General features: G+C 46.8%; 4 protein-coding genes across 5 annotated transcripts; 1 reads left to right on the forward strand and 3 right to left on the reverse strand.

Annotated features, from left to right (window-relative positions):
* Nucleotides 1-28: 28 nt before the first annotated feature.
* mecr (mitochondrial trans-2-enoyl-CoA reductase) lies at nt 29-3288 on the reverse strand. The gene is made up of 10 exons (XM_040164452.2): nt 2933-3288; nt 2382-2479; nt 2104-2235; nt 1881-2024; nt 1397-1499; nt 1100-1202; nt 674-747; nt 530-590; nt 375-447; nt 29-287 (listed from the first exon to the last, which is right to left on the reverse strand). The coding sequence occupies exons 1-10, from the start codon at nt 3148-3150 to the stop codon at nt 124-126; spliced, it is 1170 nt and encodes a 389-aa protein (XP_040020386.2). The 5' UTR covers nt 3151-3288; the 3' UTR covers nt 29-123.
* Nucleotides 3289-3594: 306 nt separating this feature from the next.
* lin28aa (lin-28 homolog Aa) lies at nt 3595-13970 on the reverse strand. 2 transcript variants are annotated; one of them, XM_040164453.2, is made up of 5 exons: nt 13651-13774; nt 13316-13465; nt 12715-12887; nt 9707-9891; nt 3595-7455 (listed from the first exon to the last, which is right to left on the reverse strand). In XM_040164453.2, exons 2-5 carry the CDS (start codon nt 13344-13346, stop codon nt 7239-7241), a joined length of 606 nt encoding a protein of 201 aa, XP_040020387.2. In that variant the 5' UTR covers nt 13347-13465; nt 13651-13774; the 3' UTR covers nt 3595-7238. The 2 variants fall into 2 exon arrangements, with proteins under 2 accessions (XP_040020387.2, XP_040020389.2); XM_040164455.2 differs by lacking the exon at nt 13316-13465 and having other exon boundaries at nt 5035-7455; nt 13651-13970.
* Nucleotides 13971-15507: 1537 nt separating this feature from the next.
* On the forward strand, nt 15508-24785 carry LOC120810538 (glycoprotein endo-alpha-1,2-mannosidase-like protein). Its single transcript, XM_040165146.2, has 4 exons — nt 15508-16807; nt 18383-18492; nt 22825-22901; nt 23382-24785. Exons 1-4 carry the CDS (start codon nt 16297-16299, stop codon nt 24016-24018), a joined length of 1335 nt encoding a protein of 444 aa, XP_040021080.2. The 5' UTR covers nt 15508-16296; the 3' UTR covers nt 24019-24785.
* A 133-nt stretch (nt 24786-24918) lies between these two features.
* On the reverse strand, nt 24919-27476 carry yrdc (yrdC N(6)-threonylcarbamoyltransferase domain containing). Its single transcript, XM_040165147.2, has 6 exons — nt 27203-27476; nt 26499-26694; nt 26081-26195; nt 25877-25996; nt 25646-25776; nt 24919-25523 (listed from the first exon to the last, which is right to left on the reverse strand). Exons 1-6 carry the CDS (start codon nt 27360-27362, stop codon nt 25427-25429), a joined length of 819 nt encoding a protein of 272 aa, XP_040021081.2. The 5' UTR covers nt 27363-27476; the 3' UTR covers nt 24919-25426.
* Between the last annotated feature and the right edge of the window lie 249 nt (nt 27477-27725).

A 27725-nucleotide genomic window follows, 5' to 3' on the forward strand; every position in this document is an offset into this window, starting at 1 on the left:
ATTGTCATAAAAGGGACAGCTGCTGGACTTTGAGCCTGTTGGAAACGAATATTTTATTGAGTGTTGGACAACAATGTCAGTCGCTGGGGTCATGCCAACGCAACGGCGAGCTGGCGAGTCCGTTCACAGGATCAGGACCTGTTTAGCGGAGGTGAAAGGCTGCGTAGCCCTGTCCAGAGCTCTGCTGTAGTCCTGGAGGCCCACCTCCGTGCAGGCAGGAGGCGTCAGCTTTCCCTGCTGAATGAGCCGGCACAGTTCATCCAGCATGGCTCTGAATGCCTTTCCATCTAAGGAGAGGGGGGGGGGGGGTCATTTCGCGTTACGTTCTCTTCAAGACACGCATTGCTCAAGTAGGAAACTTGGCGGTGACTCACCTCTCGAGTGATCTCTCTTCCACTGGGTGACCCAAAACCCCCGAACCTTCACATCCTTGAAAATAAGTGCACTCTGGAGAGAAGCGGTTCAGTGAGCATGCGGAGAGAGAAGTGTGTGTCCTGACGTGTGGTGTTAGCGGCAGGTCTCATCTTACCACGGGGACGGTAACTGGCTGTTTGGCCATCCCCCCATACGTCACCATAGATCCTCCATATCTGGAATACATGCCAGTTTTAGCGTTTTCTCATCCGCTTTTCTCGTCAGATATTACACATCACAGATGCTTCATCGTCCTCACTGTAGATGACGGAGCAGCTCCGTTGCACTCTTGCCTCCGACTCCATTCAGCGCCAGTTTAGGCTTTGGACAGTTCTTTTTTTGAAGAAAAAAAAAGAACCACATCTTAAAATGAGGACTGTTTATTTATTACATATCTACATATGTTATCTTTAGGAATCAGGAACATTTATTACCAAAATATGTTGGGCATTCAAGGAATTTGACTTGGCGTTTGGTGCATAACACCAGACAGTAAGACAATGGACAACAAGACAGATACGGACACATACTGCAAGAAAATGCCGTATTAAATTTATAAATTTACAGACTTAAAATATAAGGCTGTGGGCTAGAGGGATATAGGATAAATAATTTAAAAATAAAGGATAAGAATAAGAATTTAAATAACATTTTTTTTAAACTCATAACTTTTAAGTCTTCGGACCTTGAACAGTTCCTTCATATCCGGCCGTCTCAGTGCCTCTTCTTTGATCACATGCGTTCCTCCCATGGCCTTCAGCCTATCGCTGAGCTGTGTGAACTCTGCCCTTTGGAAAAGGAAGAACCGGGCAGGAAGTTCACGACTGTCGTAATTTCACCACACAAAAAAAAATCTTTCTTTTACTGCCCTCGGACAAAAGACCCTCTTATCTCACAGTCAGGTGGACTGATTACCTGGGCCAGCGATTAGGACTGAAAGGTGGATGATTCTACTGGAGACACTTGATATGCTTGAGTTCACCTGTCTCGGATGACGTTGATGGTGCTTATTCCCCTCGCTGCAGCAATCTGTATTACAGCCTGGCCGACTCCACTGTTTGCTGCATTCTGGATCACAGAATCACCTGCGAGCACCGTGGATTCAGTTAGACTGTCGTGCGATGCTCCATCCTCAACTATCCTTTAAGAGTAGTGTTTTATCAGCACATAGAATGGGCGTGTTGTTCCCGTCATGTGTCCTCTAGCTTGTATGGTGGACTATTGGACAGGCTCTTAAGACACAAGGTCCCGCCGCCCGTAAACCCGACCAGGGCAGTCACTTTCATTTCCATGACTGAATGTGTAAGTGACCCGTACTTTAGCACTTTATTTACTGAGAGTTTCTGCAACCAGGAAGTCATTAGTTTTTATTAACTAAGCTGGTTGCTAAAAGCCAACTGCGTTTCTGTATTTCAGTAGCTTGTGGTTCTATAAGTGGTTTTGACAGTGTGTGTGGAAATGATTACCTGCTTTGAGGTCTTCAAAGTCACAGAGCATCCTGAAGGCAGTGCAGGGATTCACCCCCAGTGTGGCAGCAGACAACAAGGGGATGTCACTTGGCAGTGCAATGACATCGTCCTCAGCTAGAACTGCCACTGTCCTCCACGTCCCTGCAATCACAAATGCAAAATAACTTTGAGCGGGTCACATGGACTCATTCACATGATACAGGATTATTTCTGTTTTTACCTAAACCGGCATCTTTAGGAATGACCCAGTCTCCTGTTCTGAGGGACGTCACCTGGCCGCCGACTTCTACAATCTGGGCCACTCCCTCGTTGCCCCCAACAGCCGGGAGGTCAGGCAAGATTGCATAAGTACCTGCGGGGGGGGGGGGGGGGAAAGAAACACTGTCAGATAAACAACTTATCTTCAAAACGTACAAAAAAGATATACCGTGTTATTCCTGTTGGCAGAGCTGCTTCCAAAATGAAGCTTCTGTGCTGCTGTTCAAACAAACCAAGTACCCTGAATCATGTTGATGTCAGACGGGTTGATTGGCGCTGCCAGCATTTTAACCAGGACATCTTTCGCCCCGATGGGCGGCAGGTCTACGTCTTCCAACCTGACGACCAAAACCGTTTGGAAAATGGATCATTACGGGCCGTTGATGGGATAAATCAAACAAGTGGGCATGATAACGGACTGATCCATGATGGCAGTAGTTGCTACAATGTGTATCGTGACCAAACGTCATGAACACGTGGCTGTTCAGTGGCCTCCGACGTCAGGGGGCAGTAGTGAGCTACGGGCTCGCGCACCACAACGAGGTGACGAAGAAGTCCCACAAACAGGTGACATTTGTACTTCGTCAGAAGTGTTTTCGATCAGTATTTTGCCATTTGACTAAATAAACGACGTTAATAACTAATAATGTGACGTTACTTTGGCAAATGCACGCGCAGCTAACCGCCCCGCCTCCGTTTAAGAGCATATTTAACCACATGAAACGTCACTTTATGGCATTTGCACGACGGCACTGACCGAATACACTACAGCGATGCAAAGGAAGGCTTACTGGACGACTTTAGACGGGTCCCCGTGCTTCCTGAACAGAAGAGCCTTGCTTGCTCGTGCCGCAGGTCCAGCCAAACGCCTGAAGGGAGACACGTTAGCATCTCCCCGGTTAGCATCCCCCCAGTTAGCATCCCCGCGGGGGCTCGAGCATTTAGAGAGGGCCGCAGCGGAGCTCCTCCGGCGGGCTGCCTGGCTTCGTAAGCAGCGCGACAGCCACATCGCGACTCGGGAGTTAACGTTTAAGGTGAGGAAAATAACTCCACTACTCCATGTCCGTCATCTGCGCTGTGCGCTCCACCGGCGTTGCTGTTATGGTGGCGGCCATCTTGGATATGAGATTGCGTCATCAGAAGATGTAAACACGGACTCGCGCCCCTGGTGGACAAGTGTTTTTTTGCTTAACAAAGGCCTTTATAATAATAATAAAGATAATAAAGTTTTGCATGTGATAAATTGTTTTGCGATCTATTGTCTGTTGATAAGTAAATCTAGTTTCACAGTAGTAGCTCTTACACCACCATCACACAGTTAAAGCTTCCGGTTAGCTTTAATTTATTAAGCTCAACTTATTGTGTCCTTCTTTGTGCTTCAAGGCTTTTTGTTGCAATTTTTAGTTTGCAGTATCTGTCTGAAGAGCAAGAAAAAAACGACGAAAAAGACACATAAGAATTGACATATTTACTGGGAAATGTAGCAGATCTTAACATATAGAAAGAAACATGATTACTTGTATTACCTTAAAAAGCCTACATGATGCTCATCATTGCAAAACTAACCATTTAATCAAGATAACTGTTTTATGGCAGTGAACATACATACATTCATCAGTAATAAATTCAACTTTCTTTGGAAGTAGCTCCAGCCATTTATCTGATATAATATCATCTTTTTTTTACCCAAATTGTAGAAAATACATCAGAGATGAAGTGGCTGATGGTCACAAACAAGATTAACCATGGAAAGCACACAAACTGTGATGCAGAACGCTTCGATGTGCTTCGAATGTTTCCCTGAGCACATTCAAAGTACATCGAACACACAACAAACAAATCACAATAACACACCACTGAGGGGGTCAACAGGTTTGTTGCAATCAGAATGTCTTTCATGGACTTTAGTTTACAAATCATACCTTGAAAACATTAACAGTACAGATGAATATCGCAGACATTACAATAAAACACTTTTCAAACGGCATCTAAACGGTGGGTGTCAGAATCAAATGTTCGACAGATGACGTAGTTGTTTCAGAGACTTCCTGTGAAATAACAAAAGTCCTCCATTTGTGTCCCTTTTTAAATGGAGAGAAATTGAAACTGACACTGTGATCTCTGCCAGTGGTAAATTCAAGGTAAAAACAGACAGAAATGTAAACCATTCCATCTAATCAGAGCACTTGCTTAAACAATCTTTGCGTCTTTTCCCCTTCCTGAGTCATAACCCCCCCCCCCACCCCACCCACCTCCACCCATCAACTGTTATACTTCTACAAACACCACTTAACAGCAGAGCATGAAACATTATTGAGCGGTAAATCACCTGTGACACATTCTTCTTGTCTTAAGCATTGATAGTCTGAAACACCAACTCTCGGCCACGTGTTGAGATGAGACGACCCCGGATTATGTACTGCTAGCCCCCCATCCCCTTAACAACACTACTACATCCCCAGCTACGACAATTATAGAGGAAAAAATACAATAATAGTGGAACATTTTCTTCATATTATGTCCTATCATGGCAAGTTATGTCAGAGGATAAACTAAAAAAAAAACATTACCAAACTTTGTGCATGAAGTTTACAAAGTATGGGAGTTAAAAAGCTTCTGAATATCAATCACAAACATTTCACTTCATTTGTAGTCATTGCTTTTTTTGTTTTAGCCGTAATCTTAAGCTTTATTTCCTCAAGGTAATAAAAATGCTGCACTAGGAGATCCCTAAACCCGTTTCGCCCTTTTCTTTTCTTTGCATGATGGCGATGAACGCTTAGTCTCTAGTTAGTTCTGAATAAACACTCCTCGACTCCTTTCAAATCAATCTGAATTATTCCCTGAGTTTTCAGATTGGCAATTCCTGAGATGAGCCTAAGAGTGAAGGTGATTTTTAAATTTCAGCCAGCGAACAACTGTATGTGGTATATGAAAGAAAAATCTAAAAAGTAGAATATAAGACATAGAACATATTGAAAAAAGATTAAACTGAATATAAAACGGAGTAATGCATCTTACACATGATTAGTGCAGAGTAACGTTGCATTGGGTTTGGCATAGATAGGAATAACAATAGGTCTCTAACAAAAGGCTCATTGATTATAAAAATAAATAGAAAGAAATAATTGATAAAAAGTAAAGGAAAAACAAACTCACAGTTTACGTCAGTCCTCATAATTCTATGTACCTGTACAGTATGTACTGTATATTGTTGGTGTGTCACAAATGTACAAATTATACTAGTACCTTGACGTAAAAATGTGCGACCCAAATACATTCTCGAGTCAAAATATAACTTTGAATGACAGCTTTTGTGTCGACTAGAATATTAATGGCTTCAACAGGAGCAGAGGGAGAAGCGACAGCACTCTTGGATGAAAATAAATAAGTAGTATTATTTTTTTTAAAGGCTTTAGAATAATTTTACATATATATTATCTGGGTGTAAGTCGGGTCAGCTTCTCCTGTAAAACGGGAGTAAATAGCTGATTGGCTAGTTCTACAGGTGTTCCTGAACTATTACTCTACTACGGGTTACAGGGAGGTAATGTCTTAAATAGCTACCTAGAAATAGAAATAGATCACAGTGGATAGAAAACAAAAACACCAGCCGTCACACCGGCAACATTAGCTCCAATTCCGCCTCATCTTATTCAAGTATCAAGAGAAGAACTAGCTGGACCCCCCCCCCCACCACCACCATCTCCCAGTACCTCAGTCCAGTTCAAGTGTCTTATTGCATGTGATGATGTATTCTATGGAGCTCTATGGATTCCCAGTTGAGTTGACCGTAAAGCAGAAGCATTGCACACAGAATGAGAGCATCCTGTAGAGACGTGAAGAGTAACTTTAGTAAAACTGTCACGCCGAGGCTTTTACGATGAACTACACCCAGTGCAATAATCTGGCTTCCCCTCACACCCACGTGCAGCCGACCACGTCCAGCTGGTGGCCAGTATACTTTAAACCACCAGCACTTCTCCTGCATCTGGATAACGAAGGACCACGATGCTGCATTCATTGTAGCTACAAGGTTAGCTACAATGAATGCAGCTAATGCGGACCCTGCAAACCATCCCGCCGGGCCTCCCGCCAAAAACATCCCCCGTAAGCATGAACGTAAACCGCATAGAGGCCGTCGTTAGTGGAAGACTCCGGTGACGAAATGACTGGATGGGTTTGTTACAGTCCTGCGACAGTGTTTGATACCAGACTTTTTCTTCTTCTGCTGTGGCGAGATTGATTTATTAGTTGCCGTCAGTATATTGTTAGAAATTTGAACAAATATGAGAAGAAGAATACAAACCGCGGCTTTAATGGATTCTATAAAAACCAAATTGTGAGAATATTTTGGTTAGAATACGAAGAAGAAATGAAGCAATGAGGTAGACTGTGCACCTTTGGACAGCCAGCGAAATGTTGGAGGAAAATCTTGAGTTACCAATATGTGGGACCAGAAGCTGGAAACCACTTCTGATCTGACATTCATTTGGCCTCAGGAAAACCGGATGGTCAATTTCAATATTGGCAGACGCCAACACGTGGCCATAGCTAAACCCTAAACCCGTCAGGTATTTCCCTCCCCCTCCCCATGTGATGAGCGGACTAACATTCACCACGGAGGGAACCGCTGCCTCCCCGTTGTGGGATGTTGAGGTGACAGTCAGCAAGGAGACTAAATGACAAGGCAGCCAAACTCTATACTGAGTATTTTACGGTATATTGCCCACAAGAGAGGCACAGTATCACATATTTAAAAAAAACTGACACTACAAAATCTCATCACCAAGATAACCCGTCATATGGCATTACTCACCACACTCTAAACCCCTGAGGCAAAAGCAGTGATTTGAACAAAAAAAAAAAAAAAGCATCCTGAGTGCAATAATACAGAGTTATTCCTGAGTGTGTGTTACGCAAAGTGAAAAACTAAACTAAAACCAAAACGTCAGCAACATTCATCTTCAGCAAATTTGTTTAACCTGAGGTAGTTCCAAACGCAGCTTCAACGGGCGTGTCCCGTCGCTCCATCGAAGCAGTTTGATTGGCCGCTGTGCTCCCCCCCTCCCCGGTGTCGCCCCCAAATTTCCTCGCTTAATCTGAGGCCTCGGGAGGCGGCGCCGCGTGGCTGCGCTCCTCGTCTCCTTTCAACGGCGACGGCTTTCCCTGAGAACCCGGCGAGGACTGTTGTGCTTTGATTGGGCAGTTGGCAACCATGTGGTCGATGCTCTGGCAGAAATGGCACTTCTTGGGCTGGGGGGGCAACTTGCACTCTTTGGCGTGGTGGTCCAGGCCTCCGCAGTTGTAGCACCTACAAGAGCAAAGGATATTTAGACTCGCGTATTGTGGGCTTGAACTTGCAATAACCGGCTTATTTACACAGCGAACAGAGCAACACCATTTCTGAATTGGAGCTGGCCAAGTTGAATATTAATGCAATTGATCTCTTATTCTGGAACATCTGCATCTTTGCCATAGTAACTATGGCCGGAGCACATTCTTCAGTTGAGGGGCCTCTTTTCCACTAGATGGCAACACTTCACCTGGTTTGCATTTGGTCACAAATCTTTAAAGTGCATCTTAGGTCACACCGCATTGCATCCAGGGGATGAGTGCTACGCTTCGGTTGGGACGGCATTATCAGCCGTAATGACCATACGAGCACAATGAGCACATCTGTGAGCTAGCCAGCGGGCTTTGTCAACAATGCAAGGCCGAACTCAAATTTACCACCTCGTTCTGTGCTCGGGTAAACCTTTCTCCATCACTTATATCTCTACAGTAGTTGTTTACAGTTGTTTGCTGGTGTATTTATGTTCTGTACCCAAACTCTTAACCCTTAAGTGGCACGGCTCAAATTTGATCACGGACCTGGTTTTGATACCATGAGTCATTATCTCGATATATCAAGAGCAGCTCGCCCTGTACTTCCGTCCCCTTGTTGGACTGCCTTGCGTCAAAGTAAGACATCCATTTCATCGGCTCTGAACTTTAGAAATGGACACCATGAGGGGTCAGCGCGGACGGCATTGGCCACCTCTGTGTGGACATAATCTATAGAATGGCCACGCGCGCAGAGGCGGAAGACAGATGGGGGGGGGGTGGTCGTGAGGCGGTCACTCGGTGCCACTGCGCACCCTCTGCCACTATTGTGGCAGCAGATGACGTTTGAACAGGGCGCCTGCCGAGGGGTCAGTGTGGCCGTTGGGTCGGCGTCATGGTCCATACCGTTGCATCACAGAAGCTCTCCACATCAGCATCCATCGGGAGGGAAGGGGAAGTGGCCCCTTTGTCTAAAAAAGCTGCAGCAATGACCTCTGATCCTTGCCCTCCACGCCCTGTCCTCAGTTCTCTAACCCCCCCCAATCCCATCCCAACCCTCTTGAATTGACTCATACAAAGTTGCCATGACTACAGTGACCTTTCACCCCTTTGCCCAGGCTCCTACATCTGTTATCAATTAAATGAAACAGAGATTTTTCCCACCCTCAGTCAATACAATATATATATATACATATATGTATGTAAAAGTGAGAACCACAATGCACTCCTTACTCCTGCTCCAATGGTATCTGGCTATTGGTAATGTTCAAAAAAGCATTTGTGAGCCAATGAAACGCCATCCAGCTGCATTATGAAATACGCTAGAGGGGTACGATATCTTAGCCGTGCATCAGTGTGGTCGAAGGAGAGTTATTGAGCCACCGCCGGCCTCCCAGGACTCTTTGGGTCCGTAATGATCTCTGTTCTCACACGGACTACGATCTGGTTCTAATCACAACTGACAGGGGGGTGAAGTTGATACACCTCTAACCCTGTGCTTTATTGATATTCAAAGAGAGGCCCCGCTGGGTCCTTTCTTTCACTTGGAGGGGTGATGTTGCCCCTCCATGGAACGCTCAAATCGTCAGGATAAATTTAACCAGCGGCAACATATTTGTAGATTGATCATTACGTCTTTGGCATTTTAGTAACTTTTCTCAGGGCCTAAACTCCTAAAACGACCTCTTCAGCATTTGTGTGATGGTTCAGGTCACATTAAAATATAAAACTTCCTTTTTGTAATCAAGAATTACTATAACACAGTTGGTAAAATAGCTCAATTTATAAATAGAAACTGCTAAGCCCACCAACAAAACCTAGATGAATGTTTAGGTTATTTAAATCATGATGGGTTTTGGAGTTTTCAAATCAGATTGATGGTTTCAGGAAGGTTTAGGAAGAGAGAGGCAGTCGGTGGGCGTGAATGCACCAGGGGCCAGCAGATTTAAACAGTTATTGATCCAGGTCACACGTCAAGCCTGCTGCTGTGACCCTTGCTTGTGCTGGAGGTGGGGGTTGGTAGAGGAAGAGGGTGGAAAATGGGGAGAAACCACCCCCACTTTATATCTGATCCAAATGGGGCACAAGCGACTGTTTGTGGACTCAAATGTAAAAGCGCCAAATTGCTGCAACCCAAGTAGCTCTAAATAAGTTTTATATAAACTGCAAAGTGTTCAAAGCGGCACTGCTGGCCTCCATTAAATGTCCTCCCTGTTCTTTCCCAGTCCACCATTGCTTACCTGTCTCCCTTTGAGCGTCTCTTCTGGACCTTCTTGCCTTTGGGTCTCCTTTCACTGCCCACACAGTGGACGCCACCAGGTCCGGTGACTCTCTGCGACTCGAGGCCCTTGGAGGACTTCTTGAAGGTGAAGTCGACGGCCTCGCCCTCCTTCAGGCTGCGGAAGCCCTCCATGTGCAACTTGCTCTGAAAGAAGATTCGGCATCAACACTATTGTCGGATGTTTGGTGAACTCCACTGATGTGAGGACTTAGTTGGTCCAAGATAACAAATGTCAAATATTTAAATGTGGTTTCCCGTAATACAGAAAACAATGCTTAGTGGGACATACTGACAACCCCCCCCCCAGCCATTCTTCGCTGTGTGATATCATCAGAGCCTGATAGGACTTATCAGGCATTTACGGCGATTATTACCTTTATAAAACAAACAAGAACTACAAAGCTCGCTGTTCCCACTTTGCAGATCAGGCTGTACAAATACCGCCCCGCTTAAACAGCCCCTTTGTCTTAATGCTGCCTTTGTCTTTTTCCCCGTGTTTAAGGGGTAGACCTGACGAGGATAACCTTCAGCCCATCCCCCCTACGGAGGAACAGCATTCCACACCACCCCCCCCTCTTCCCACCCACATCACAAAGCTCAACCAACACACTGACCACCACCACTAACCCTAAACTGCAGGATGCAGGGGTTAGTGCTAGGGTTGGGGGTGGGGTGAGAAGGCCGCATTGGTTCTCTGGGAGGTTTGGGGGGTGGGGGGGGGACATTCTTTGGATAGTTGTTTGGCAGAAAGACACGGAAGATAAAAGTTGGGGGAAAGCCGTTGCCTTTGATGAGGTGACATCTTTATTTTGGTGAAAGAAACATCTTGTAGCGTCCGATGGCCACAGCAACGTTGGAGAGGACTTTTGATTTAGTCAATGCTACACGGTCACTGAAACTGTTTTCACCTGAACTGATCTTTGAGGTTCTTTTACTTGTCTTGCCAGAAACATTTTGGTTTCCAAAGAAAGGAGATCAGTGAGTGAGGGAAGGTGAGGTGTTGGCTGACACAACATGGGAAACCCCTCTCTTAAGATTCCCTTTGTGTGGGAAACGGACTGTTGAAGGATTCATCATAGGCACGTTTGTTGTGGCAGACATTAATCCCATTTTCTTTTGGAGTAAAGACACATTATGGCCTCCCGTCTGCATTCTGCGCTCACCAGAAGAGCCACGGATCAGATTAGGCACACGGTGTAACGGGAGGAAAGCCTCTGCTTCCGACCGAACCCAAAATGATCGGTTCCAATCCCATCGGGCCTCTCGGCCCCCGGTGACCGTTAACCCACTTCCTCTTCGAACCTTCCCCACCCCCATCACGGACCCCGACCAGCCCCACCGGGTTATCCACACAGATACAGGTACGGGCCGGGGCCTTAAGGATCAAGGGGCCATTTTGAGTACTGTAAACTCTGTCCAGCATGTGTCTGGATGCCAAGTGAGGCAGAGAAAGACATCAGAGCTACGGGGGACAATAGCGGGACTTCTGCTGAGACAAAGAGGGGCTTGGTCACGGCCGAGGGGAGCTTCATTCGGATGCATGGCTCTATTGTCCACCTGCACAAAGGCCACTGGAGCCTGGGACTTAATTTGACACGCGGCCACTAATTTTAGAGCCGAGGCCTTTAAAGTAGCCATAACCTCTACACATCCATCATTGACACGCGTGTCTCTAACATTCCAACTGACAGAGAGGGAAGTAAGTCATTGGTTACGCATTTGTAGTGGATTAATGGAAAGCACACGAGGTTGTAAAGCAGTGAGCGTTGGAGCCTCCTTTTAAGTATCTGCAGCAAGAATCAACCCGACTCCAAGACAGAAATACAACATTTTGTTGCAAGATGCATACAACGACCATTAGAGACCATTCTTTTGAATCTGTAACCACTGGAGGGCCAAACTAAGTTTTATAACCACACATCAACACATTATGATTAAACAGGCGGCAACTTCCCATGTTTAGTCAAACAGTAATTCAGTTCCAACGGCTGCAAAATGAAATTTGTCTTTATGCATCATGAGGTGCAAACAAGTTCAAGCTAGAATCAAGTTGTTGGGAACATGGAAGCTTAAAGGGATAAAAATAATGTCATCTCTCGTCAACAAAGTTCAATCTTTAAAAAGGGAATTAGCCCAAAGTCTCCACAGCACGAGTCCTGGGAGGGCGAAAAAAGTACCCAAAATAAAACCCTGAGATCTCCTTTTCTCTTTAAAGGTAATACTGGGCCACACACATGTGCTCTCTAACCCATACAGAGGGGGGGGGGGGGGGGGGGGGGGGGGCAGACAGCAAAGCAAAGCCTTTCATCATTTTATGACAGGAAGTCCGAGGTGACGGGCAGCTAGTGGAGACTCCTTCACATTCACATGCTAAGCCTTTATCTTATCAGACAGCGATGGAGGCGCTCACTCTCATGAGAAGTGCCCCCCCCCTCCCACACACCTCCATACCACCCGCCCCACCCTACTACTGGATGTAGGAATGTAAATGGGTTGAGCCGAGCTGAGAAGACTTGAGAAGTTCTCCTTTATCTCTTCACAGTGAAAAACAATCAGACCTCATGCGAAGAAGAAAATCCCCAGAAACCCCCCCCACCGAGCGGAAAACCACAAGTACAGTTACACAACTACAGCACAATACGAGTAAAGTGGACAAATAGCTGCGGATACTGTGATTTAACCTAAAGTACAGATCCAAGCTGAACTCATTAGACTCTTGACCACAGGTTTGTTCCTCCATCACCATCAGTGTGTCAAATGTTTCAAATAAAAAAGCCTAATTTTATCTTTTTATCTGATCTTTTAACTTGTTGACTATATTCTAAAAGAATAAAAAGCAAAGGAAACTGTGTGGGACACAAGTGGAGTCGGGGGGTGATCACAGTGGTCTGGCAGAGAAAAGGAACCTGTGACTTTCACCACCAGCATTGGCGATACTTCTTTGCACACATCTGATGGTCGTCCTACCTGATGGACGAACACATCGACCGGTTCTTCCAGCGGGACCCCCTCCCGGGCGGTCATGGAGAGGAACCCGAAGCCCATGCGCACGTTGAACCATTTACAGATGCCCACCCCGCGCAGGGACGGGGGCCCCTCCTCGGCGCTCGGCGCCTCGTCCTCCTCGGGCTTACACACTCCTGCAATGAAAAGCGTGCGATTAAAAAAAAAAGAGAACAACGACCAAAAAATATAGTAGAGAGAGAAAAAGCATCAATTGGACCCCCCCTAAAAAAATGTTTAAAAAGCGGTTCGGTGGGGGTCTTTTCTCTCGCCAATCAATGGGAATCGATCCAGTGGGGAACGAGCTCAGGCGGATATTTGGCGAAATATCACAGAAGTAAAGTGGGAATTTTGTGCGAATGAAGCGACGCTGCTGGAGGTGATGTCAGGACCCCCAAAGAGCTTTTAACGCGTTCGCGGACCGCGATCACGTGGGTGAACAATGCCTTCAAACGCTCCGCCGCCAGCACGTGCGCAGCCGGACCCCCCCCCCCCCCCAAAAAAACACCCAATTAAGTCCTCCCGGAGAAAGTAGCGAAATGCCCGTTAATTAGTGTTACTCGACCTGGGAATTCCTGGTTGGAAACGGAGCCCATGTCTTCAGCCGTGCCTCGAGTCAAAATGAGCCCCCACACTACAGAGTCCCGCTTCGCCCTCAGACTGGGGAGTCCTCGCAGGTCGCCACTTTAGAGCCGAATGCCGCGGAGAGCGGATCCTGCGCAGCGAGAGGGAAAGCGCGAGCGGGAGGTAAACAAAAGGGGGCCGGCATCCTGTCCCATCTAAACAATGGGGTGGGGGGGTCACCGGGAAGGGGTTTGGATGAACACCCCCCCCCCCCCCTCAAAGAGAGAGAAAAAAAAGCGACACAAGTTAAACTCCCACCAAAAGCTCCCGACTCACCTTCTGCCATGTTTGAGGGCCAGTTCACTCCCGGGGTCCTTCTTTCTGCTGAGGCGGATTCTCTCTCTCCTGGTCAGCTCGGTTGGTCAATACAAGTGACCGTTTCTCATCCGACGACCCCCCCCCCCCCCACAAATACGCTCTCGGTCACGTCCACGTGATTCAGTCCCCAAGGAGAGATAGGTCGCATGTTGTGTAACATAAGAGCTCCAATGTGGAGAGGGGCCAATCACTTAGGGACACATGGTGACTTTATCATGGTTTCGTTTATTTCACTAGTTCACAGTTACTTGATCGTGATTTACATGGTTTGCAATTATATTTCACTGTTTCTTTTCACTGTATTTGATCTGATGGGGTCGTCGTGGCGCGGGGGTAGAGAGGATGCACAAAGGTTGGTGGTTTGAGCCCCGGCTGCCCCATGATGAAGTGTCCCTGAGCAAGACACCCAACTCCTAATTGCTCCCCCGGGCAAAAATGTAAAAAAGCCACGGGTTATAAATGCGAAGTCGCTTTGGATAAACGCGTCAGCCTGTAATGCCTGTATGACCTGTAATGTGATGATCTATAGGGCCTTACCTTCTTCTCTTGCTATTTCTCAGTCACAAGAGTCAATCTCGCTCCTTTAAAATGTGATCTAGACCTATTTGCATGCACACCAAGTATTTATGGTCTGCCTGGTTAAGTGAATGCTGTTTTCATTTGGGGGTCTTCCTAAGCAGAGGAGGAGAAAAAGCTGAACTGAGTCAAATAACAGAGTTAAAAGTATAGAAGTAAATCAAACATGAAATAAAATAAAAACAATAAAGAGGCCGCAATGCAAAGTGGCAACATTTAAACAAGCCGAGCAGGTCAAACGAATTCACGGATCAATAGTGATTGATTACATCACGTTAAGACGTTAACTCGTGTCCTTGAGGAGTGATGGAGGAATCAAGGACACAAGGAAGGGATCTTTTTACCAAGCTGAAAGTGAGAGTCCACGGAGCTCCGAAAAGACAAAATGAATGATATGAATACATTGAAAACGAAGGACAATCTGAAAGCAACTACTGCTCAGATAAAAAATAGAATAAAGATAAAAAATTACAAATTCACACAAAGAACACACTTTTTGAAATACGAATTTGTTCCGTTTATAACAACAGTATATAAAATAACATTATATTTGTTTAGTTGAAAAGCGTGTTTGAATGAAAAGCAGTAATGTATCCGTGATGAATGTTATTCCTGAGAACTGAAGCGCAGCTCCACCTCTCTATCCGTAGGACGTAACACATGACGGACGTTTCAGAAATTCGGTTCGATTTCATCACAACTACCACAACGACCCCTTGTGGACCCCGGCGCGGGCCTTAAAATCGGTTTCAGCCTAAATGAAGAGCTCAGCAAGACAAGACAACCCCCCCCCCCCCCCCCGACCCCCCCCATGAAGTGTCAGTGAACCAGAAGAGGGGTCAGGCCTCGTGCTGCCTCAGATTATCTTGGCCGGAAACCAAGATAATCTGCTGGACTCCAGCCAAGGTGCACGAGCTAACAACCTGCTGGGTCACGTATCCCGTGAACTGCTGTTAAACTATGTCCCTCCGTCGGATTGAAGACTCATTCATTTCGTTCAAAGCCGCCAGAAAATAATGCATACAAATAAATAAATAAATAGGATGAAAGGAATACTACATATCCATCAATACGTTATCATCGTGAAGTCTCAGTGCTGCAGTTCCCAAAGATGTACTATAATAATAATCGTTCTTGCCATTATGATAACACGTTTCTCTGTGTATTAAACGGCAGTGAGACATCTGAGGAGTCCCAGCAGTACCTGAAAGCAACACGGTGAAACCCCCTTGACTTTTATTATACAAAATACCACCAGATGTCAGCACATCTCTGAGGTCAACGCGCCTTTAATTGAACACCTCGGACGTTAAAGTCGACATCATGACAACTGAAGTGTCTCGTCTCCGCCGAGAGTCGGTGTCTCAAATCCCCAAAACCAGCGCCTCCTTCCTGGATCCGCGGGGCTGAAACGCTGACGGCACTCACGTGGCTATTTTCTGTTGCGTCAGGCTCTTTGGCCAAAACAAGCCCAACAGGGATCGACCAAAGCGCCGCCCCTTTTGTTGCTGGACCCCCCCCACCCCCCCGGTCCCCTTCTGGATGTCTCCGGGGAGCACCGTCTCTGCGCCGGTCGTCTGGCCGTGTCCGGTGTCCGGTGCGCGGATGAGCTTCCGGGCGGGACTCTGCGCAGCCAGCAGGAGCGAAGCAGCTCGGTGAAGAGACAGTCGGCGCATCTGGGGGGGGGGGGGGGGGGGGGGGTTGAAACGTCTCCCGCTCCCCCTCCCCCACCTCCCGTTACTCGGTTGTTCCCGTCGCGCGGAGCCGAGGGAGCGCGTAAGGTCACGAGCTGCGCAGCTCAGCGGGATGGAAAACATGAAGCAGCAGAAACTTCCCCGATTCCCCAAAGAGAACCGCGTCCAGTAGTCTGCTGCCGCCGGGCTGCAACCATGTAGATTCATTCTTTGCTTTCTGTTTTTTAAACCCTTGAAATCCTTGCAGGACACTTTGAAGAGCTCGTGAGGTTGTGAGGAGAACTCTCGGGGGGGGGTTATACGCGCCCCCTGTCCGGTCACTTCAAGAGAAAACATGGCAAGACTGCGCAGGAGAGCGTGCATAGCCCTGTTTCTCTTTACGCTGTTCGTCTTCGGGACCATGATGGGTCTGAGGACCCTGAAGCCCAGTGACGGCTTCTCGGACCTGGCTCCGGGCTTGGAGCTGCTGCCGGCGATGGCGGGGAAGGTGGACCGGCGGTCCGTGTCCCGTGACGCCACCGCGTCGCCGGGTCAAGTCCGTCCGGCTGACAGCAACACTCGTGCAGTTTTGTCCAACTCCGGACCCGAGGGGACCATATTTTATGACGTTCACATCTTCTACTACACCTGGTACGGCAACCCAAGCATGGACGGCAAGTACATCCACTGGGACCATATCCTGGTTCCGCACTGGGACCCCAAGATCGCATCCAGCTACCCGAGAGGGAGACACGCGCCGCCCGAGGACATCGGCTCCAGTTTCTACCCCGAACTTAATCCGTACAGCTCGAGGGACCCGGACGTGTTGGAGTCCCACATGGAGCAGATCGGAGCGTCTGCAGCAGGTAAGAAGAACAGTTCAGTGTTGCTTTATTCATTCTGGCCTCTGAGAAGCTGCTGGTGCGGCACAAAAACCTTTCAGCACCACGCGTCCAGCGGACAGCTCCCCAAAGTCCCAACATGTCTGCTGCTGCACTTTAAGAGGGACTTTAAGGTGGTGATACTTTTGCTGTTACAATATTCACATAGCACAAGTCACATTTAAATTAGTTGTGTGTGGGGGGGGGGCTCTCATGAATTATTGATATGTTGTTAATCTTCTCATGACCTCATATGGCTTCCCTCAGAGACAGCACATGTAGTATCGAGTAACAGAGTCCAGCCGTCAGCGGCGTACACACGAGAGGCCCCGACGTTCCTGTCCTGCAGCCCACTAGGTTATTGTACACCATCTGGAACGATGAGCACGCCCGTCCATCCGTTTCAAACTTCCCCACCGAGACAGATGGATCACGGGAGTGCTGGCTCACAACGCTTTGTCAAAATAATCAATTTGATTAGGCACCGCAGCTAGCTAAACCCTGAAGAGTTCCATTTGGCTGGATGACTGATTCCCCACCACTTCACCGAGGTCCATAAATAAAACTTATAGCAGCTGCCTCGTTGTTAATACACACAGACATAGTTGGGTATTGTAATCTAATAGTCTCCACCGCGCCACAGCAAGTGGACATTTATTAAATCAATTAGCCCTTAGTGCCAGATCCTCTCTGGTGCCAGGGGCCGTTGTTGCAGAGATGAAGCTATTTCTCTGCCAGCAATCCTGAAATTAATAATCAGTCTCACACTAGAGCTACACGCCAAGACTGCCACTAAAACAAGACATAATAAATATGTGCATATTCATCAATCGGGAGCCGGGCCCCGAGTTCAGGGGGCCACTGCGCTCCAGCCGCTTTTTTAAGTGAATGTCTACATTTCCGATGGACGTGTCAAAGCAGGTTTACTGGAAAATGCATGAACAGCATTTCCACAACACACAACCCAAATGATGACAAAGCAACGCTCAAGGACCAACGCAAAGACCCGTAATGACCACAAATGCAAAACACGACCGCAGAGAGACGCTTAACAACCCCAAAGGGAGGCGTTTTGCTCCATGTTGTGTCTCCCTTCTGGGTGAGGTGTAGTTTACATGTCTGTGCCCAGTGACTCAATATCTCACCATCCAACCATGCATGCACTATCTCACCGCGAACTTTACACCATCTGTCTGGTCCTTAAAGGGTACGGTAATTAGCCTAATGGATTACCGAGGCAGAAATTTCAGTGTGTTCAATAAACGCGCAGCTGACTGTGTTCATTCGACGGTCTCAAATGGGTCCGTAAGACTGTGTGAAGGGCTGCATGAAAAAAAATCACTGTATATTGTCGATGAAAGCAAAAGTTTTTTCAGCTCCAAATTCACCCACAGGAGTGTCAGCGTTTCTCACAATCCATTCATCATTTCAACAATGCATGAGAGAACTTTTCCGATGCATATTGCACATGCTTTCTCTGCAGTAGATGCTCTCTGAGGTATTGAACAGTGTCTTGGGTCCAGGATTGATGATTATACTCGAGTTTACTTGTGTCTCCAGGGGTTCTGGTCATGTCCTGGTATCCTCCCGGCTTGGCTGACGACAACGGGGAACCCGCTGAGGATTTGGTTCCAGCTGTGCTGGACGCTGCATACAGACACAACCTAAAGGTAAAATACACAAGAACATCAGCAAGAAGATCGGCTAGTTCTATGTACGGAGGTAGTTCTTAACGCTAGTCAGATTCTGCGTTAAATCAGATGAAATCCTTCAGCTCAGACTCCGTCGAGGCCCGACAGTTCCTCGTTATAGCTTTTATTTTATCAGGTAAATCTTGTTGAACCAGCCTCTTTGACAAGGAAGACCTGGCCGGACAAACATTACTTGTTTCTAATATAGAAATGTAACTCCAGTCTCATAAGAAAGATAAACATTAAACCAAATATCTTGTTAGTTATTTTATCTTCCCCTACGCTAGGACTAGCTTGAGTCGAGTGAGCTGAGACTGCAAAATACTAAAAGGTGTGGAGTGTATTTATTAAAAATATATCTAGTACAGAATAACACCACATACACAGTATCATCTGCATAGCAATGAGAATTAGTTTTATGTGCCAAAACACCAAAAGGATTTATGTAAACCAAAAAGAAAGGAGAACAAGAACAGAACCTTGAGGCACTCCATTAAATACGTTAAGCCAGTTTCAACACTGCCCACTGCCTTTAGATAGGCTTACGAAGACGATGCAATGGTAAGTAGTGTGAAGGCATATGTTCAATGGTTAAATATCTACGTGCATTTTCTCCTACCTACACATAGCGATATTAACGATACTTCACAAAGGAGAGTAGAGCTCAGCTCTGCTTAGGACAACAATCTCAAAAGGAGCCATCGTGCTGCGAGTTCTACACAGAAACAGCAGTTTGTTTTTGTCACGGGCGGAAAAGGTTGAGAGCCTTTAAACGTGTTCTGCTGCCTCCCATGAAGCTGTCTCTGCAACTCACAGATTTGACTCTGGATGTTTGCGGCTGCAAAGACATTTCCTCTCGAGCGTCAGAGCAAAAAAATAAAACAGGTCAAATAGCTGCGTCTGCTGGATCAGTTGTTCCGCGGGGAGAACATATCAGCAGGGTGGAGAGGTGGGGGTAGCAAAACCACATGACCAATTTGCCAATTAGGTTGGAAAATGGCACATTGGAGGAAATAACTGCCCACCATGTTGTTCTCGCGGCCTCCTGTCACTGTATCAAAGGCGTATTAGACTTTTAGAGGGAAAGCCTGCTCGTAATGCGATACAATGCATGTACAGATAGAGATAGAGACAAAGTGAAAGACAGAAAATACATAGTTTTTTTGTCAGACTTTCTCTAAAATGAGAGTTAAAGAAAGATACGTCGGCTTCTTGCATGAATTTGAAATGACGTATAAGACAAGCGAGTAAGAGTTTTCCTATGTTAAAGCAGGTTCCATTAATAATGCACCTACAGCATTTAAACATTAAAATTTTAAGAAAAATCAGCCAGCCACCCAAGGAAAAGCATCAACATTACTGTAAGCTTTTTCTCAAATTATTAGAGAGTTTCACAATTTTTTAGTAGAGAAATAATAATCATTCAGTTGCATTCAGGAATATTGGGATTGTATTGTATTTTGAGCCCAAGTTCAGACTTTGTCATAATTTCAGCAGACTCCCAATTCACTTTAAGGAAGAATACTGATCCTGCAATCAGGAGATTATACAAAAATGTTAAAATTGTGGAAACTACTCCCCCACCACTCTTTATTTTCCACATGTATTTGTGCTTTGAAGTATGTTCCTGTTTGAACATACTGTATACGACCACAACTAACCAGCCACTGATGAGAAAACAATTTGTTTTGACAACCTTGTTTTTTCGAGGTTAATCACAAAGCAAAGTCATCGGAGGAATCATTATAACACAACTCGCCATGATGCAGGTGTTTGGATCCCGGTGGGAACGGATGTGACACATACATGGCCTCGTCCTGTGGGTAAACAACTCTTTTTCCACACAACGTTTGTCAGTCTGCCAGGTTGGATATCAAAATTGTTGCTCTTTGGCTGCAGGGAAAGAAATTAAGAATCACCGCAAGGGCGAGACAAGAGCCGCAGAGGTTCTACCCATAATGCTGTCAGGAGGGAAGCTGATAGATTGAATTCAATACCAATATCAATACTGCGTTATCATGGGTGAACAACATTTTCCTCAAAGTGTGCGTGGAAGAACAGACACTGACCCGCCTTCTTCCACCAAAGGAGCGTTTCAGAACCTTTCATTAAAAGTGAAATGTTGTCTTACGCACTCAGAAGATCACAACCGTGCCGCAGAGAGAACGTCTTCCCTAAATGATTTCTTAGCTCTTTCCAACTGAAAGGCAGGCTGACAGGAGGGAGACAAGTCCAGAGGAACAATGATGGTGTCACAACAACAGTGGCAACTGCCAAAAATGTATCAGAGAAGGATTGAGGAAAACGTATGGGCAATCTGCCTCGAGTGGCAAAGTGGATACCGGCCAATCGGAGACATGCTCTCCGCTTCGCTTTGAAACATCTGACCCTCGCGGAATCAATACAATTACCCCCCAAAATAAGGAACTTTTAATTATGAATGGTCATGTTAGTGGAAAAAAAGAAGAGCAAATGATGAAGAGATAAAAACAAGACTGAAAGTACCAGAATGAAGAAGCTCCACCTCTGCAGAAAACCTTTGAAATGTATTCTGTGAAAGTGGTACCAGTCTACATTCCCTTTGTCTCCATGTCCTATCCTTGTCCTGTCCTGGGCTGTCTCGTCCTGTTTGTCACAGCGGCACTCGTCCCACCTCAAGACGAGGATCCCCGTGAGCCTGGCAGACCTTTAACTGCTTCAGCATGTGAACGTGTCCATACAGATGTTTGGTGTTGCTCAGCGAGGCGTGAACGTGACGTCGGCCTCTTCAACTCTGTAAATGCATCCAGGTCTGCAGGAATGCAAATGAGGAGACGTCATTGAAATATAATCACATTCTTTTATTCGAACAACATATAAAATGCCAAATCTAACAGAGAAAAGACATTTTCACAAATTAGAAAAAAATGTTTGTTCATTTTGTCAAAATGACATTTGATGTTGTGACAAAGAGATCACAGCATGATTTAGGATACTTCAGGTATTTATTTTTGGCCTGAAACAAGATGACTGAACAAACCAAATCTATCTCGCCAGCTGCACTTTTGGCCGCCGCTACCTTAGAAAGCGATGTACTTTTTATTATATAAGTTGGGAAGCATTTCAGCAGCACCCACACAGAGAGCCTGTGATCTGTACGGCAGCGCTGGAGAGCAGATCACGTGGGGCCTCCACAGCTCGACCTCAGCTCCAAGAGGAATAGAAATAGTCCTCCTGCAGGGGAGGGCGCGGGCGGTCTGCTGGAGATGGAGGGGGAGGGGGGGTTGGAAGCTGGGTGCCGGGGGGAGCTGAGGGGAAATGTGCATCACGGGTCCCATGACTCAGTTTGCTGCTCTGAACAATCTGCACCCTGGGGGGGGGGGGGGGGGGCTGTAAAAGCACAAGCCAATGAATAGGCCACGGGGGCCGTGCGTTGGGGGCCCCGCGACGGCATCAGCCACTCTGATCAGATCGTAGCAGCAGCTACGCGACTGATGAAATTGTTATAAGGATCTGGCGTCTAGACCGTCATCTGTGTGTCGGCTCACCCCCCCCCCCTCAGTGCTTCCTGCATGACATGCCGCTGAATTCCACCCAGCATGAATCACGGGGTCGATCCTGGCCCACGCTGTCAATGTTTATGAGGTATTAAAATGCCCCGTTTACTTGGGAATGAGCACAGAGCAACGGGCCAATGTGTTTTAAAATGAGCTTCCGGTGCTCAGCTGCAGTGAACATGAGACCATAACCCCCCCCCCTGTGATTTATAATGATATGGCTTCATATCTGCTAGTACCTGGTGGGCAGATAAGACAAATGTAACTGGTCTGATCGGGTTTCTGGCTTAAATGCTGGCTTTTATTGGCTTGAATCCGGGTGAGAGGAGAATCTTACATCCACAAAAAAACGGCCTTTTTATTCGCATTGTCCCCCCCGGGTGTCGACTGCCAGAGAAGAAAAGTGTTTCACTTTGATCGTGCATTATTTAAAGTCTCTGAATTCTCCGCTCAGTCCTTAAAACACTCAACCGAAGCACTTTTTTGCTCGTGTCACTTCAGGTACCTTGTTCCTCGACTGCTGTTCTTCAATTGTAAATACCAGTTTCTAACGGAGCTTTAAAAAGTCTCCAGAGCGGCTGCACTTCGTCATGCTTTGTTGGGAAAGTGAAAACAGGGAAAAGATGTTTCTTCACAGCCGCTTTGTCACCGCCGTGAATCTCCCTCCTCGCAAAACTGAATGTGGATTTCAAGGTCGTCTGAGACTGATTTCTTTTCATAATGGCTGGACAGATGAAAACTAACAAAGTGTGTCTCCTTCTGCACCTTCTCTTAGGTTGCATTTCACATCCAAATATACAGAGGACGAAACGACCAGAGCGTGCATGACAACATCAAGTACATCATTGACAGGTAAAATACTCTCCTGACTCGACTCCTTAAAGTGATATTTGACAAAACTTTAAGATTGAGGGTCCCTCTTAATCTGTACAGTACTTTGAACTCAACAATACAACCCCCCCCAAAACATATTCAGTATTCGACACAGAGAAATCAAAAGCAAAGTGTCATATCTTGCCATTAAATGAGGAATCCTTTACCTTATTTGGTCCCAATTTTGTACAATGTACCCTAAATCTATTGGCTGGCTTTACATCAAATTTGCTGTGTGCCAATATTCACAGTACTTTAGCTCCGGTCTTGTGTGACACAAGAAGAGTGTCACTCAGCTGATTCAGGCTCCCCAGAGGAAGAAGCCTTTTATATTTTTATTGTGTTTTCCTCCCCTTTTCCCCCCCTTCGCCTTGTTAATAATATAGATGCTGAGGGGGAAAAAACCCTTTTGATCCCACTGGCGCCCTTTTCACTCCCCTTTGTTATGTCTTTAAATAGGTACGGAGAACACGGCGCCTTCTACAAGTGCACTTCCAGCACCGGGAAGAGTCTCCCTCTGTTCTACATCTACGACTCCTACCTGACCCCTCCGGAGTCCTGGTCGGAGCTCTTGACCCCCGCCGGCTCCCACAGCGTGCGCGGCTCGGCCTACGACTCCATCTTCATCGCGCTGATCGTGGAGGAGCGCCACAAGCACGACATCCTCGCCGGCGGCTTCGACGGCATGTACACCTACTTCGCCTCCAACGGCTTCTCCTTCGGCTCCTCCCACCAGAACTGGAAGTCCATCAAAGCGTTCTGCGACGGCAACAATCTGCTGTTCATCCCGAGCGTCGGGCCCGGTTACATCGACACCAGCATCCGGCCGTGGAACAACCACAACCTGCGCAACCGGGTGAACGGCCGCTACTTCGAGACGGCCCTGCAGGCGGCGCTGGACGTGAGGCCGGAGGTCGTCGCCATCACGTCCTTCAACGAGTGGCACGAGGGGACGCAGATAGAGCGGGCGACGCCCAAGAAAACGGTGACCCGCGTGTACCTGGACTATCAGCCACACGGACCCGACCACTACCTGGAGCTGACCCGCCGCTGGGTGGAGCAGTTCAACAAAGAGAAGGAGCAGTGGCTGGTGTGAGCCCGACTTACTCCAACCAGCGCGCACGAGTGGAGGACGCGTGCGTGCGTCCGCCCCGGGGCAGAGGGAGTGAATGTAGTAAAAGGTGTGCGTGCATTTTTTTGTGCGAGAACACGGTGGGACTTTTGAGTTTCCTTTGACTTAAAAACTCTGAGTAAAGCAGCATTAGAATGAGTTATTCTGGGGGAGGAAGAGTCTTTCCGTGTGAAATGTTCCGTAGGCCTTTGTTCATGCAACTTTATTAACTGGCTGAAAACACACTAAGAAAACTGTCCCCCGTGTAAGGGTCTCTTTCCCTCTGCAGCCCAGTAATAGCAATGATTCCACATCCAGACACTTCTATGGTTTCTCTTTTATAACTGATGGAGAAGCCACGGTGCCCCCCCCGCCCCCCTCTTTAGTGTTTGAAGTTGCATGCCGTACTACATTCAACACTACATGCTGGATCTGTGTGTACTGCACCGTGTGCCTCCACCAGCACACACGGTCGCCCCGAAGTAACTCCAGCAAAGCGTCTTTCTGCATCACGTGACATTGAATAAAAAAAAAAGGTTTATCACATCAACTCTACGCCACCACTCAATGCTGTATGTTGCAAATTCAAATGAATGAATATGTCAGTGTTCAACAGTACATTATGAACGTGTTCCCGCATTTTCAATTGTTCCCCAACGTTGTGTACACAGAATCCACTCTACACGGTTGGAATGCACCAACTACTAAATGGTACATGAATAAAAATGCATGGAAAATGCACCACTCACAGAGCACTCTGATATATGAATTCATTGGATTTAGATTTAAAGAAATCCTGCTGCAAGCTTCAAGCTTCGAGCAAAAGGCATTTTCCAAGTAGGATGTTTGAGAATACTTTCATGAGAGATTAATTAACGCGACTGATACTGAAAAAAAGAACTTTTATTGTGATTGTGCAAAGGTTAAGCAGTCAATCAAAAACAAGTCTAGTCAGGCAATGAGAATAAAAAAAAAAATCATGAATTCACCCGTCAATTTAATATTCAGGCTCCAACGTGAACAAGTATTGTAACGGTTGCAGGTGACCAATTGGATTGCAATCCTCAAATGGTTAAAATAACATGGAGGGTAAAACAAATACGGGAGATTCAACCATTATAGAAATGATTACAAAGATAAAATTAAAAGCAATTGTATAATCTGTTATATATTTATGAAAGATAAAACGTTTTAATTCCAGCTTGCTGACCTTATGAGAGACAATGAGACACTTTAAGATCCCACAGGAAGGAGAAGACTTACTCCAGAAGAAGAGGAGAAACGCTCCGTCTTCATGTAAACAGGAGAACAGTCCATCTCTTCTGAAGAAGCCAACGGTCAACGCTGGTTGTGCGTCTCAGCGTGTGATGTGGAGTGTTGAGAGTTCAAAGGTTCATCTTCCTCCTCCTCCTCCTCCTCCTTCTGCTCCTCCTGAATCCTCTGACAGTCCGTATTTGCGTTGCAGCACGTCGACCGTAGAAACAAGAGCGCTGAAATCAAAGTCATTTCTCGTTTAATGCACAGAGTGTCAAAATAAATTCACATATTCTGACTGGAGAGAACAAATGGCTCACGTACCAGCAGCCGGATCACAGAAAGCGCATGAACTTACCAGCCGGGCCTGATGACGCGGTACTTGCCGAGGACCGACAGGTCGACCACCGTCGAGCCGAGGCGGCTGTGGTCTCCTATCGGCCCGCCGTCCACCACCACTGCCAGCTGCGGCCAGAGCTCCTCGAACTCCTTCAACAAGGAGGACAACAAACGGCGGCTTTAACGAAAAGAATCAAGAACAAAAAAAAAAAAGATAAAACGGCTTAACCGGCCACTGGGGTTCTCTTACATGTACGGCCACGGTGCTGGTGTGCGAGCTGACGTTGGCGCTGGTCAGAGCCAGCGGCTCGGCACACATCTGGCAGAGGCGTCTCATGAAGGCGTGGTCCGGGATGCGCACGCCGACGAGCTGAGGGACACGCCGACACGTTGACGGACACTCGCGTCTGAACCAATTTCGTTTTCCCCCCCGTTTATTTTAGAGTGGACTCACTGAAGTGAAGGGGTTGAGATCCGCGTTCAGCACTTCCGCTCTTTCAAACACCAGAGTGACGGGACCCGGCAGAAGGTCTCCCAGCAGCCCTTCCTCCACCTTCACCTTACAGTACCTGAGCGTGGAAACAAGAACGATGACCAGCGCTTTCTCCGGACGGGAGTTTAGTGCAAGGGGATGTCAGGGGGCGAGTGTGCCCGTCACTCAAAGATGTAAAATGCGTCTTGTTGGTATGGCGACGGGATCTCTGCCTCTCCTACGTCTGACTCATCTGCGGATGACTCACTTACTAGTTATGTGATTAACTGATGTGCCACTGATGATATAAATGACAGAATCTGCACTCAGACCTTCTATAATATCACTTCTTCGCCATCCACCGAAACAGATCTCAGTCTTCCTTTCGACGTAAACGTACTTGTAGATGTCCTGGATTTCTCCGACACAGATGGCCAGCGGCTTGTGTCCATTCCGTCCTTTGACGCCGTAGGTTTTCCTTACGGCCTCAGAGTTCTGGGCCAGACACGCGAGCCCGTAGATGGTATCCGTGGGCACGCCGACCACGTGACCCTCCTTCAGAGCCCTCGCCGTGCAACTCAGGATTTCGGCACCGTCTGCAGTTAAAAACAAAACAAAAAACAAGCAGGATAAATGGTGGAATCATTCATTGCCAGACGCACATGACAAACTTAGTTAGAAGACTAATAAACGTCATAAACCACTAAAATATACAAAACGTGTTGCTGTAGAGCTGCACATAAAGGGCGCCACGGATTTAACATGTGATTCTGTGACCTCATCTCATCGGGTGGAGGAATCCTCGGCCTGTGATTGGACAGCGTCTCAGAACTATTGACTTGACACGTTGAATTCCTTACTTTACTCAAGTGTCACGATAAAGAGCTTTTAAGATGTATGATTATAAAGTATGTCAACTTTGCTGCGTTGGAGATGACGTAAGCGCAGGTGTGTAACTACCTGGCACGCGCATGACTGGAAAAAAAGTCTGACGTAACATGCTTCCATGTTTACGTCACTGAGCGCCAAACTTCTGCGGAAAACGTTTATTCGATACTGTAGCTGAAATATAATAAAATGCTAAAAAAAATAATGGGAGCCGACCTGCCCGGTCGTCCTGGAGAACACGTGGCCCAGTGGAGGTCGGCGGCAGACGCAGCACTTTGGTCTCGAGCTCTCTGCGCATCTCTCCTCGCGCTGAGGTTGACCTCTGACCTCGTGTGGATTTTATTAATTCGCCAGCGACTCTACAGACGGACTTCATATGATCGAAGCTACATCTGTGGATGTGTCACGGCCGGAGGGCGCGCATGTTATTGCTTGATGGAGTGACAGAACGCTTCCGGGTTACGCCCCCAAACAGTGACGTCTCCTCACTTAAAGGGCCAGCAGCCCATTGTTTTGATTGTCAAGTGGAAATATTTTGGGATTTAGAAGAATTTTTCTGATTGATCAGATTAATCTAGAGAGAACGATTACATTTCGACGCAGATTTTATACAACAATTATGGCATGTGAGAAACTGAAAAAAAAATTAAAAACAAAAATCTAAACCTATGTTTTATTCAGTCAGAGACTTCATTTGTTTTCGAACTTGAGTTCTTTTAAACATGTCTGTAAAACCACT

This window comes from Gasterosteus aculeatus, chromosome 20 (assembly GCF_964276395.1).
Source record: "Gasterosteus aculeatus chromosome 20, fGasAcu3.hap1.1, whole genome shotgun sequence".
NCBI classification, from domain to species: Eukaryota; Metazoa; Chordata; class Actinopteri; order Perciformes; family Gasterosteidae; genus Gasterosteus; species Gasterosteus aculeatus.

Excerpts from the sequence above, each read along its gene's own strand:
- LOC120810538 (XM_040165146.2), top strand. The coding sequence starts at position 16,297 with ATGGCAAGACTGCGCAGGAGAGCGTGCATAGCCCTGTTTCTCTTTACG. Across the intron at positions 18,493-22,824 it reads CATACAGACACAACCTAAAG|GTTGCATTTCACATCCAAAT; the intron begins GTAAAATACACA and ends ACCTTCTCTTAG. Across the intron at positions 22,902-23,381 it reads ATCAAGTACATCATTGACAG|GTACGGAGAACACGGCGCCT; the intron begins GTAAAATACTCT and ends GTCTTTAAATAG.
- mecr (XM_040164452.2), bottom strand. The coding sequence starts at position 3,150 with ATGTGGCTGTCGCGCTGCTTACGAAGCCAGGCAGCCCGCCGGAGGAGC. Across the intron at positions 2,480-2,932 it reads GACCCGTCTAAAGTCGTCCA|GTTGGAAGACGTAGACCTGC; the intron begins GTAAGCCTTCCT and ends TTTGGTCGTCAG. Across the intron at positions 1,500-1,880 it reads CTTTGAAGACCTCAAAGCAG|GTGATTCTGTGATCCAGAAT; the intron begins GTAATCATTTCC and ends CGGTGCTCGCAG.
- yrdc (XM_040165147.2), bottom strand. The coding sequence starts at position 27,362 with ATGAAGTCCGTCTGTAGAGTCGCTGGCGAATTAATAAAATCCACACGA. Across the intron at positions 26,695-27,202 it reads TCTCCAGGACGACCGGGCAG|ACGGTGCCGAAATCCTGAGT; the intron begins GTCGGCTCCCAT and ends TTTTAACTGCAG. Across the intron at positions 26,196-26,498 it reads GAAATCCAGGACATCTACAA|GTACTGTAAGGTGAAGGTGG; the intron begins GTACGTTTACGT and ends TTCCACGCTCAG.
- lin28aa (XM_040164453.2), bottom strand. The coding sequence starts at position 13,346 with ATGGGCTCCGTTTCCAACCAGGAATTCCCAG. Across the intron at positions 12,888-13,315 it reads TTCCAACCAGGAATTCCCAG|GAGTGTGTAAGCCCGAGGAG; the intron begins GTCGAGTAACAC and ends TTTTCATTGCAG. Across the intron at positions 7,456-9,706 it reads AGACGCTCAAAGGGAGACAG|GTGCTACAACTGCGGAGGCC; the intron begins GTAAGCAATGGT and ends TTGCTCTTGTAG.